The sequence below is a fragment of the Dendropsophus ebraccatus genome, chromosome 12 (genome assembly GCF_027789765.1).
Source record: "Dendropsophus ebraccatus isolate aDenEbr1 chromosome 12, aDenEbr1.pat, whole genome shotgun sequence".
In the NCBI taxonomy this organism is placed as follows: Eukaryota; Metazoa; Chordata; class Amphibia; order Anura; family Hylidae; genus Dendropsophus; species Dendropsophus ebraccatus.
Window position 1 is genome coordinate 61920767 of NC_091465.1, and position 13385 is coordinate 61934151.

Sequence of the window (13385 nt, forward strand, 5' to 3'; positions counted from 1 at the left end):
AGACCGGCCATTCCGTGACTCGGCCGGGGTCACGGAACGGCCGGTCTGATACGTTGTGTGAACATAGCCTAAAGGTGTACCAAAATACAGTAATGTAAGGGCAACAGTCCATAACCTCAAGTTAAGATGTTGGGTGATCCATCAAGGCAATGACCCAAGTAAATGAAGTAATTAGTGGTTTACAATGAAGATTTGTGTCCAAGAATCTAAACCCTCAATGTTGTGTACATCTTATCAGCAACTACAGGAAACATTTGGTGGAGGTAATTTTTACTAAAAAGGGTGTTTAAATTCTAGGGTTTGCTTACCGCTTATCCCTGCACTATGGATGTTTACTCAATGTGCTCAATAAAAGACAAACAAAAAACTATCAACACAAGCAGTTTAACAACTTAGATAACCAAGTAATTCCAAAGGTTTAGCTTACTTTTATCACAATTTTAGCTCTTGGCACAAAGACTGGTAATGTAGATTGTCATTGTCATGCACTGCCTCCTAGGTTTTGCCCAAGGTATGACACAATGTGCCATTATAAAACATATAATATTATCTTTCAAATTTAGCCAAATATAAAAAAAGCTATTAATGCCTTACCGCTCACATACAGGTACTCAGGATCACTGAACTCTGATAATTCAGAATCGGTTTCGTATTGGCAGGTATAGAATCCGCTGTCACTTTCACTTAAGCTTGAAATTGTGAATAATGCAGCTAAATGTTCTTTTATTATATCTTTACTTCCATTTTTTCTAAAAGTGAATCGTTTTGCATTGGATGAATTTCCACAAAATAATGAAGCTGTCCCACCAACCATATAGTACTCAGTGGGATCCTCTGTGTCTATTTCTAAAATCGGTTTAGGAAGTTTTCCTAAGAAAAGCAAAACCTTAGTTAGACTCTTTTACAGAAAGATATTAATAGTCAGACCTAAGTAAACCATGAAAGTATGTTCTAAAATATGTAAGGATCACTAATGTTTGTGGGTCCACTCTACCTTTTAGCAATCAATTTTTTTTTTTAATCCGTTTTTTTTTTTTTTTTAACCCTTAGAGGACCCGGCCAATTTCAATTTTTTCCTTTTCGTTTTTCCACCTTGTGCTTAAAAGGCCATAGCACTTGCATTTTTTCACCTAGAAACCCACATGAGCCCTTTTTTTTTGCGCCACTAATTGTACTTTGCAATGACAGGCTGAATTTTTTCATAAAGTACACTGCGAAACCAGAAAAAAATTCAATGTGTGGTGAAATTGAAAAACGCATTTCTTTTATTTGTTTTTTTTTTTTTTCGTTTTTACGCCATTCGCCCTGGGGTATAACTGACTTGTTACATATGTTCCTCAAGTTGTAATGATTACAACGATATGTAACATGTCTAACTTTTATTGTATCTTTTAAAAAATTCAAACCATTGTTAACAAATATATGTTCCTTAAAATCGCTCTATTCCCAGGCTTATAGCGCTTTTATCCTTTGGTCCATGGGGCTGTGTGAGGTGTAATTTTTTTTTGCCATGATGTGTTCTTTGTATTGGTACCTTAATTGCGCATATGTGACTTTTTGATCGCTTTTTATTACAATTTTTTCTGGATTTGATGCGAAATTTTGCACTTTGGGATTTTTTTTGTGCCATTTACCGTGCGAGATCAGGAATATGATAAATTAATAGTTTGGGCGATTACGCACGCGGCGATACCAAACATGTTTGTTTATTTATTTATTTATTTTTATTTATAACATGGGAAAAGGGGGGTGGTTCTGACTTTTATTAGGGGAGGCGGTTTTTTATTGATAATAACACTTTTTTTTTTTTACACACTTATATTAGAAGCCCCCACTGGGGGACTTCTAGTATAAGTACACTGATCTCTCATTGAGATCTGTGCTGCATAGATATGCAGCATAGATCGATGAGATAGGCACATTGATTGCTTCCGGCTGCTGAAGCCGGAAGCAATCGAGTGCCGAGCCAGGATCAGCTCCATTATGCCACAGACCCCGGACGGAGTAAGATGCGTGGATCGTTTTCCCGGAGGAGCGATTCACCCCATTAGACACCAGGGATGGCTGCATTCAAGTAATCGGATGCAGCTGTCAACTTTGACAGCTGCATCCAATGACTTTATTAGCGGGCACGGCGATCGGACTGTGCCCGCTAATAGCCGCGGTCCCAGCTACGAGCGGCACCTGGGAACGCGGCGGTTCAGAGTGCAGCCGGTGCGCGGCCCCGCTCTGAAAACATGGAGACATCCCCGGACGTACGGATACGTCTTGGGTCGACTAAGGGTTAAACGGATGAGAAAGGATGGAAAAACTGATGCATTTGTGTCCATCTATTTTGATCCGTTGTTCCATTGACTGTTATAAAAAGAATCAATCAAAACGCATACTTTTTTTTGACGTACACAAAAAGGTGGTCGACCACTTTTTTGTCTATGTTAAAAAAAGGATGCATTTTGATCCTTTTTTTATAATGGAAGTCAATTGAAAAAGGGATCAAAACGGATGCACACAAATGCAAAAAAACATGAAAAAAAAAAAACAGATTGCAAAGACGTAATGTGAATCCGGCCTTGAGTAACTATATGGATAGATGGAAATGAAAACGTAAAATTCCAGCTGCTGCTCATATAAAGTAATAGTATAAAGTGCCACTAGTATAAAGTAGTAGTCAACATTATTGACCCCTAAATATCATATGGGTTTTCTGGTTACAATGATTAATCCCTGTTCAGCAGGATGGTGTGGCACTGTTTTTGAAAGAAAGCAGCCATGTTTTTCTCATGCTGCACAATGACTTTAACACGTCCCTATATACAGAAGCCTATATGGCATCTCTGGTTATGTTACCTGGGCCAAATACACAAAGGGTCAGTCCACTCCATCTATAAGAAACAACTAGATCTTTGCCATGTTACAAACATATCACTACTCACCTTGCACATAACTTTGCATTATCAGTAGACTGCAACCTAAAATATAAGAAATAGAACTTTTTAGAGTTTTACCAAAACCAAAGAAATACAAACTTAGGCTTGAATGTATAATAACATAATGGACCTTAAATGGGATATCATATATCAGATGGATGAACATAGGCAAAAGAAGCTCTTATCTGACAAGCATAACAATAACGGCGGCACAAAATAGACCTGTCAGTTATTTTGTGTGCGGCCGCAGAGAACCACGGCCGTAGTGTATACAGGGTGTATACACTACAGCCATGATTCCATACACAGTAATGTAATTGATCAATGTTATTAAACAACGGCTGTTTTTGCAACCTGCAAAATGCCAAAATACAGTGTGTGAACATGGCCTTTAAGGGGTTGCTCAGCATAAATCTTTTATATATATATATATATATATATATATATATATCAACTGGTGTCAGAAAGTTATATAGATTTGTAATTTACTTCTATTTAAAAATCTCGTCTTTCCGTACTTATCAGCTGCTGTATGTCTTGCCTGACACTGTGCTCTCTGCTGACATCTCTGGCCGAGACAGGAACTGTCCACAGCAGGAGAGATTTTCTATGGGAATCCCCATAGAAAACCTCTCTTGCTCTGGACAGTTCCTGTCTCGGCCAGAGATGGCAGCAGAGAGCACTGTGTCTGAATGAAAATAAAACAACACTTCCTGCAGGATATACAGCACCTGATAAGTACAGAAGGACTTGATATTTTTAAATAGAATTAAATTACAAATCTATATAACTTTTTGAAACCAGTTAATTTGAAAGATTTTCGCTGGACAACCCCTTTAATCATGTTATGCCATAGTTACATAATGCATTAGAGCTTTGATGGGAAATGTTCTTGTTTTTATTTTTAGGAATGTAATTTTGTAAATTCCTTCACTACATCATAAGCACTGGCAATATTCATGCTGACATGTCTGATTTCACAATTAATAAACTTCCTATTCTTCATTTTTAGTTCCTTTTATAGGTTTCTGGACAGTTTCTTGTAATTTCATGTTTTACATGGGTGTCCACAGGAAAAAAACAATGTACGATTTTAAAGTGGTTACTCAGGCTTAGAAAATATGTCCACTTTCTTTCAAATACAGCACCTCTCATGTCTTCAGTTTTTTGTGTGGTTTTGCAACTCAGTTACATCGAAGCAAATGGAGCTTAAAGAGTGATGCTGTTTCTGGAAGAAAGTGGCCATGTTTTTTTTTAACCCTGAATAACTCCTTTAGGGTAGTTTCACACCTACCGGATCCACAGCGAGATCAGCTGCGGATCCAGTACCATTCACTTCTATGATAGTACATACTTGCAGCGGGATTGACATCTCGCTGTGAGTATGTGCTTTAACCCCCCTGCCGCCCACAATGCAGCCCAGCTGCCCGCATCCCCGCCCGCATCAGCCCCGGCGCCCGCAGCCCCTCGGCCCCATCAGCCCTGCAGCGGTACTGGAGCCGAGAACCTCACTGCAGCCGCGTCCGGGCCCCCCCCTTTAAAAAAAAAATTCAATTCAAAGTGTATAAAGATATTCTCAGGCTGGGTGGGTGGAGATACACCCTATTGACAAGATTAATGGTAACACCCAATGATCAATTTAGCAGCATATTATCAGGAGGAGTAATGGAGGGACTGCACAATACAGAGTTGCAAAAAAAGATGCTCTGGCATTGTTAACAAAAGTATTTAAAGAGAAACTGTCGGGGGCGTGGCCGAGAGACGAGCGGGAGCGGACGCATGTAAGCGGAGCTCCGGCAAGACGCGGCACATACACACATCCTGCAGATATCCTTAAGGGAAATTCTTCCTCACCCGACGACCGGAGTGTCCCCTGCGTGCCCCTGCTTAAGATGACGGGCAAACGGACCCGGACAGCTACATAAAAGCTGCAAGAATTTGTCAAGCCGGACTTCCAAGATGGCGCCCGCATGCCTGCGACACAGCTCAACAGGGCTGCCGTGGCGGCTGGCAGGTCAGACATGGGGGAACAGGAGGATGAGGAAGCCCCAGAGCTGACTCTGAAAGACCTGATGAATGCAATCTCATCTTGCAAAGCTACGCTGACTGCTAAATTGGATGAGGTAAAAATAGATGCTAGCCTCATAAGACAAGATATGCAGAACTTAAGAGAGAAAGTGAAAAGGGCAGAGGATCGCATCTCAGATATGGAAGATAGATTTGACCCAGTGCCTCAGTCTATTGCATCATTGGAGAGAGCTGCCGAGCTCTGGAGACAGAAATCCGATGATTTGGAAAATAGACTGCGACGAAATAACCTGAGAATACTGGGCTTACCTGAAAAGGCCGAAGGCCCTGACCCAGTTTCATTCACTGAGCAATGGTTACGCGAGCTTTTCCCTGAAGCTCATTTCTCTGCAGCGTTCGCCGTCGAGCGTGCGCATAGGGTTCCGGCACGGCCATTGCCTCCGGGGGCTGCCCCAAGACCCTTCCTGGCTCGTTTATTGAATAGCACAGATAGAGATGTGGTACTCCGTATGGCGCGGCAGAAGAGGGACATTCTGTTTAACGGTGCCGCAGTATCCATCTTCCCGGACTTCTCGGCAGACCTGCAGAAGAAGAGAGCCACCTTTACTGCAGTGAAGAGGCGCCTACGTGAGATGGAAATCCCATACTCCATGGCGTACCCGGCACGTCTGCGGGTCGTGGATGGCGATCGTTCGGTGTTCTTTACTACGCCGCAGGAAGCTGAGGAGTGGGCCTCACGACGTGGGAACGCGGCCCGCAGAGGAAGAGACTGAGGACTATGTCTGCCTCCTGTTCTAGGTGTTAGTATTATGACGGGGCAGTTGGAGATAGATGAGTGGCACCTTCTCTCCCTCTTCTGCTACTGAGTGCCTGTTAGTCACCGCTATGGTGGAAGGGTGTATGCATTGTCTTGGTATGACTGAGCCACAATTACTTTTATGCTCTTCCAATCTTATGTACCTAACAGCTTTGAGAGGTTTCCATGTTTTATTGGTGTGAAAGTTCTGTTCGGTTTATTCTATTTACTTGTGAGTGCTGCCCGGGGTCCATATCTATGTAGACACCAGGGGCGCTGTTGTCTGTATATCCCTTGTGGTTCATCCTTACTGCGTGATTGGAACGTTTTTATTTGTGTGTGTGCCGGGGTCTTCCCCTGTAACCAGGATGCCACCTTTGACTACATCAAGTGGCACAAAGGCACAGACCTTGTGGTGCCGTTCGTGTGCCTTACCATTTCTAGCAATATACTCAAGTTACAGCCCGGTTGGCTGTGGAAGTTGTTTGCCACTAGAGGGCGCCGTTGCCCTATATTCTTGCCGACTATTCTGTTGTATTTGTTTATACAGGTCTCTCTTCTGCAGTTTCTCTGATGGATGGTTCGAGATGTGGGGTGGGTGGATTGGTCTAATTCATATGCCGCATAAGTCATCAACAGTGCCATGGCATCTCTAACGGTGATGTCCTGGAACATCAGGGGGATGAGCAGTCCGAGGAAACGGGTGATTATAGCCTCCCACATACGCAAGTACAATCCTCACATAGTGTGTATACAAGAATCTCATCTCACACCACAAACGACTAAATGGCTTAAAAAACCATGGGTTCAGTGGGCGGTGCACTCATGTGGGACATCACACTCCAGGGGGGTTTCACTCCTCGTACATAAATCCCTTAAGTGGAATCCAGAGACAGTTTAGAGTGATCCCAATGGTTGCTATGTATTTGTCTCTGCTACGATTGATAACGACCCATATGTCCTGCTGGGGGTATACCTGCCTCCTCCTGCTTCTATGAGCATCCTACATCAAGCCGCTTTATTTGCGGCCTCCCATCCGGGTGCCAAGGTTCTCTGTATGGGAGATATGAACATGGTAAGGGATACCTTAATGGATAGACATGCCAGCGTCCCTCCTCAACCAGTAACCCCATTACAAACTTTCTTACTTGATATGGGCTGGGTGGACATTTTCCGCTTTCTATTCCCTACACAACGTACATATTCTTGCCATAATATTGGCTGCAATACCCTATCTAGAATAGATTATATATTCAGCAGTCCCTGTGTCATCCCCCTTGTATCTCACATGAGATATGGGGTGAGAGGCCCGTCAGATCACTCACCGGTTATTTTAGATATCACTCTGAGGGAATGCCCTAAACCTAAATCTCATCGCATACATCCATTCTGGCTTAAATTAATAGGGGAACATGACAGAATACCCGACCAATTGCAGGTGTTCTTCACGGTGCATGTGGAGCACGATGACAGACTGGTGGTATGGGAAACGTTCAAAGCCTACCTGAGGGGATGCATGCAGTCCACGATTTCCTATATTAAACGGGAGAGTGCCAGAGAGGAGAGGATTCTAGCACAATCATGTCTGGAACTGGAGAGAGTGTATGTTGCAGACCCATCTGAGGCAAATAAAAACCGATGGATGAGTGTGGGTAGACAATATCTCTTATGCATTCGTGAGAAAGCGGATAGGAAATTATTTTTTGCAAAACAATCTTTCTTTGAACTGGGCAATCAGTCTAGTAAACTGCTGGCCTTCCTGGTTCACCGTGACTCTCAGTCTCCGGCCGTTCTAAAAATCATAGATCAGACAGGGGTCTCACACCGTACAAATACGGATATTGCTGCTCAGTTTCAGGCCTTCTATGAGGAATTATATGCCTCAAGGGCGACTTACAGTATGAATGCACTACATAGCTATCTAGATGAGATTAATTTCCCGACCTTGTCTGCGGACGAGAAAGAGGCACTGGAGGCTGATGTCACGGTGGAGGAGGTATCCGCAGCGATAGCTGACATCCGGAAGGGTAAATCTCCGGGCCCGGATGGTATCCCGGCGGAAGTATACCAACTGTATGCGGAACAGATAACGCCTGGGCTGGTAGCCATGTACCGTGAAGCCCTACGCACTGGTACTCTCCCCGAATCCCTATACGATGCAACTATTGTGGTGTTGTTAAAACCTGATAAGAGCCCACATGAATGTACCTCATATCGCCCCATATCGCTCCTTAACCTAGATTATAAAATCCTAGCTAAATTATTGGCTAACCGCTTAAACAAAGTGATTCTGAGCATCATTCATTGTGATCAATCGGGCTTTATGCCAGGACGATCCACGTCAGAAAATATCAGGCGTGTACAGGCGGTGGTCCAGGTGGGGGGAGCGAGGAAGGCGGACTGGGCGATTGCCTCTCTTGATACGGCCAAGGCGTTCGACTCCGTGGAATGGCCGTATTTGATGGAGGTACTGAGACGGTTCGGCTTTGGCCCTATTTTTATTAAGTGGGTATCTATCCTTTACTCCTCCCCTAGAGCCAATATCTTGGTGAATGGTCTGCTCTCCCCCTATTTTAGGCTTGCTAGAGGCACCAGGCAGGGGTGCCCTCTATCGCCCCTCCTGTTCGCGGTGGCAATAGAACCCTTGGCACTCACCATTAGGCAGTCATCGGCCTACAAGGGAGTTGTTAATGGCATCAGAGAGGACCGTATCGGTCTGTATGCCGATGACATGGCATTATTTATGTCGGATCCGGAGAATACACTGCATATTGCCATACAAATCGTTGAGAGGTTTGGATCTTTCTCTGGCCTCCAAATCAATTGGTCCAAGTCCTACTTTATGCCGCTGCAGGAGGGGGGATGGGGGCCACAGGTACGGGATCTTAAGGTAGTACACAGTTTTAAATATTTGGGAATCATAATTAATAAAAATCCCTCAGACGACCTTCAAACTAATGTGTTTCCCCTATTAGAATATGTACGTACTAAATTCCACAATTGGGCTTCCCTACCGTTATCAGTTGCTGGCCGCATTAACCTCATTAAGATGATTATTCTGCCCAAATGCCTATATATCTTGGAGCATGCGGCGGTCCCGGTTCCCCTGTATTTCTTTAAAAGGCTCCATTCACTGTTCCACCCTTTTGTGTGGGGTTCTAATAGGGCTAAATTGAAACAGACTACTCTACAACGCCCTAAGGATTTGGGGGGTATGGCATTGCCCGATATGCTCATTTATTACCTGGCCGGGCAATTACGATATCTTGCCAAGTGGGCGGAGGCGGCTGTTTTGCCCAACAGGGAACATCATCTAGCTCATGTCCTGGGACTTGAACATTTATGGCCCGTACTGGAGGGAGGGATGCCCCGTGGTACTAAATTGCTCCCGATGCATAAATTGGGGAGGCAGGTATGGGTGGAAACTAAGAAACTTCTATCATTTACAGATAACATGCTAGAAATGCCTCTTTGGTATAACCCCCAATTCACTCATATGACTGGAGCAATAGAGCCTTTATTTTGGATAAACCGTGGGGTTACAAAGGTGGGGGATGTATATGGGAGTCAGGGGTTCTATGGCTTTCAGTATTTTCAGGACACTTTCGGGCTCCCTAGAGAATCAACTTTTCGGTATATCCAACTAAGGCACGCTTTTAGGGCTCAGTTTCCCCCTACTGGACCACCGTTCTCTAAATTTCCACTGATAGGGATAATTAAGTCTCAGGGCCCCAGGGGCCTCATATCCGCTATATACTCCTACTTGCTTCGCTCAAAACTGGAACTGGACACCCTCCCGGTAAGGGCCCGATGGGAGGCTAAGATATCTGGCATCACAGATGATATATGGTCAGATATGTTGGCTTCCCATGTATTAGTCTCTCCTGCTGCAACTAATAAACTTACACAACTTTTTATTACGCATCAAAGCTATCTGACCCCTATTAGGTTGCATAAGATGGGTAGATGCCCTGGGACGGAATGCCACTGTTGTAGAATGCCTTCCTCCGATTTTTGGCATATGTTGTGGGATTGTCCACCGGTGCAGGACTTCTGGCGGCAAGTGTTGGAGGTGCTTGAGGTGGTGTTAACGGTGGCTGTGCCACATGACCCTACAACTTGCTTATTTGGACTTTTAGATGAGGAACAGTGGTCACACCACCAGAGAATATTTATGCGGGAGGCCTTATTCATGGCACGGAAAACTGTGGCCATCAGGTGGATGGATACGAGGCCGCCTACTGTGCGGAAATGGAAGGCGCTGGTGAACTCAATGCTACCATATCTGTATGTGACATATAAAAATAGGGGGTGCGTATCCAAATTTAATAGGGTGTGGGGAGACTGGTGTTCGTCACCCTGTACAAATTACTCTCCCAATCAATATATGAGAGCGAGACAGGAGGCGTAGGAGGTGAGACTTCAGTGTGATCGTAGCTCTGACGCTTGGAATATTATCTGTGGTTGACCGCCCACCCTTTATTTACGTTCTGTGTTGCTTATGATACTATTCCTTATTTTATTTTTTTTTTGTGTGTTTGAGGAGAGACTTGTTATATGAACATTGACAACGGCAAACTGATTTCTGCTGTTGTATGCCACCTTTATTGATTTTTCTCATGTATTCTGCATATGCCAATGTTTGTATCTGATGGTGTACATACTTCAATAAAACGAGTTTAAAAAAAAAAAAAAGAGAAACTGTCAGCAGGTTGGTACATACGAACCTGCTGCTAGGTACCCGTAGCTTCAGAGTTCCTGATCTCAGTGCCAGTTTACTTGTTTTCCTCCGCAGCTCTGTTTTACTCTTTTTGATGAAAAGCAAATATGCATATCAGCCCTTTGGAGCAATAATATATGCATAACTAGTCAAGTAGCTCTGCCCTCACCAGATCTCATGCAGCAGCCTGGCGTTGTACATGGGGCCGTTACTGAGATCTGGTGAGAGCAGAGAGATGTGACTACTTATGAATATGTTATTATACACAAGTAGGGCGAAAAGTAGAAGCCAGCGGGTGGGATGCCAACCAGTGCACCAAAGGGCTAATTTATATACAGTGGTACCTTGGTTTAAGAGTAACTTGAATTAAGAGTGTTTTGCAAGAAGAGCTCAGTTTTTCAAAATTGGAACTTGGATTAAGAGCATTGCTTTGGTTTAAGAGCTCATTGCTACTATAATGTGCCTGCACTCACACTCAGCTATACACACTGCTGCTATAATGTACCTTAACTCACGCCGCCATTCACACTGCTGTATAGAAAAGTTTCTGTCACTGTGCTCTTGCACAGCTCTGTGATTCTCACTTCCTGATTGGTCCATGCTGAACACACACCCCTTCCCCATAGCTGTCATGTGACCACACAGACCTCTGACAGCAGCCCTGCTTCTCTATTCTAGCCTGTTGTACTACACTACTGCATTTTAGGGATATGCAGTTCCATTCTGTATCTACAAACTGCTGCTATATTTTCAGGTTTATGCACTTACTATACATTATACTCTACATGCTGATTGCTATACTGTACAGTAACTTATAATATCACGTATTCTGCTGTTTCTGAATGTTTGTTTCATCTGTTCTACATGTAATTCAGAATAATAAATCATTATTTTTGGGGTGTGGAACCAATTGTCAGCATTTTAGTGATTTCTTATGGCAAATTTTGCTTTGGTTTAACAGTACATTTGGATTACAAGCATCGCCCCAGAACGAATTATGCTCTTAATCCAAGGCACCACTGTATTTCCTTATCATCAAAATACAGAAAATGGCACTGAGGAGGAAAAGAAGATGACCGGTGCCAGGATCAGGAACTCTGCAGCTACAGGTACCTATCAGGAGGTATGTACCTATGAACCTGCTGATAATTTCCCTTTAACCAAACAGACAGGAAGGCTGACAAGTAAAAGACAAATACAAACCTGTATAGAATACATTTAGACTTCCAGTTCCGGCGTGTATGGGATGGCAGCAGTGTGAGTGAGCTCCTCCACCCTCCGCTCATAATATCGCTCCCCGCTCTGACTCCTGACATTACCGGCCCTGCCGGACCACATCTCTGACTTCTCTAAGTGCCGAGGAGTCGGAGGCACCACTTCATTAAGCTGGGAACCAGTTATACACCTCCCCATAAGCCCTCCTTCATTTACCTCACAGCTCTGTCACAGGGACACCTAAGATGGCGCCGACACGAGGTGCTGCTGCTGAGGCACACACAGAGGAAACACATACCTCACAAACCCCAGTGCCGGACCTCTGTGACACCATAATACCAGGACTAAATATGTCTTGCAAGGCACTGGCAATTCAAGTGTCCAAGATGATATTAAATGACATAAAATCCTCTCTTGAGGCCACTATAGTTTCCTCCCTAGCAACCATACAGGGAGATATAGCAACGCATACCTCACAGATTACTGAACTTCAGGAGAGAGTCAGCCTGTTAGAAGATGAAATACATTCTACAAAAATAAAACTACAACAGAATATGAATGTCACAGCTTCATTGCAAACAAAGACTGATGATCTAGAGAACCGCTCTATGCGCAACAATTTACGTATTATAGGTTTACCTGAATCCATTCCAGCCATGCAATTACATGCTATATGTTCTCTAGAAATTCCCCAAGCCTTGGGTATCCCAGGTCACATTACTGTGGAAAGAGCGCACCGTATGGGACCCCCACCAGCGAAACGAAAGCAAGATGCAAATCAAAAGGAACAGAAACCCAGACAAGTGATTGTCAAGTATCTGAATTATAATGATAAAAACAACATTTTACAAAGCTTTAAGAAATCTACAGTTGATGTTGCAATTCGTGGCCACAAAATCCTCATGTTTAATGACTACTCCGCAGCAGTGGTTCAAAAACGTAAAGCTTTTGCACACATTTGCTCGACATTGGTAAAAAATCAAATACGATTTGCTCTTCTTTATCCTGCCATACTGAAAGTTTTCAAATCGGATGGTTCAGCCTCTCTTTACAGTTCTCCTGAGGAAGCCATTTCTTCCCTTAAAGATGTAAAGGGTCTCACTCCACCTATTCAAGACAAGCACAAGAGACGACGTTTGGATAGTCCTACTGACACGGTAGAAAAAATGGAATGATTATGAACTCCATCTCTATTCTGTTGGACGCTATGCTGCTCATTAAAACTGAGTATTTTTTCTCTATTTAGCCCTATATATGTTGACTAAATACTATATTAGGGACACCTTGTTACTACATTATTATTTTCTTTAGTCTAGGTAGTAATGCATTTGGTGGTGTGTGTGTCTTTGTGTAAGTATGTATTTATGTATGTATATATGTATATGTGTGTGTGTGTGTGCGTGTATATGTATGTATATGTATAATTCCACCTTGTATGGTTTTAGGTTTAAGTACAACTTCTTTAAGTACTAATCATTATATACTGGCTCTTCCTTTTATTTTATTTTATTTATTTGCTTCCCTGTGACAACTCACACATTTCTCAGGAGGGTAGGGATGTGTATGTCTTTAATTTTAATATATACTCATTTAGTGGAGCGGAGGTTGATGTGACCTCTTTACCAGTTATTTCTTTCTCTTTATTTCTTCTCCATAATGCGGAGTTTGCGAATGCTCCGAACATTGGACAATACGAAAA

General features: G+C 43.3%; 1 protein-coding gene across 1 annotated transcript in view; it reads right to left on the reverse strand.

Moving 5' to 3' along the window:
- LOC138769299 (immunoglobulin superfamily member 1-like) overlaps positions 1-13385 on the reverse strand; it is a 94148-nt gene that overhangs the window by 17026 nt on the left and 63737 nt on the right. Inside the window, exons 4-5 of the mRNA XM_069947682.1 lie at positions 2934-2969; positions 595-870 (exon numbers count right to left, since the gene is read on the reverse strand). Coding sequence (XP_069803783.1) covers positions 595-870; positions 2934-2969 — 312 coding nt within the window. The remainder of the gene's footprint in view (positions 1-594; positions 871-2933; positions 2970-13385) is intronic.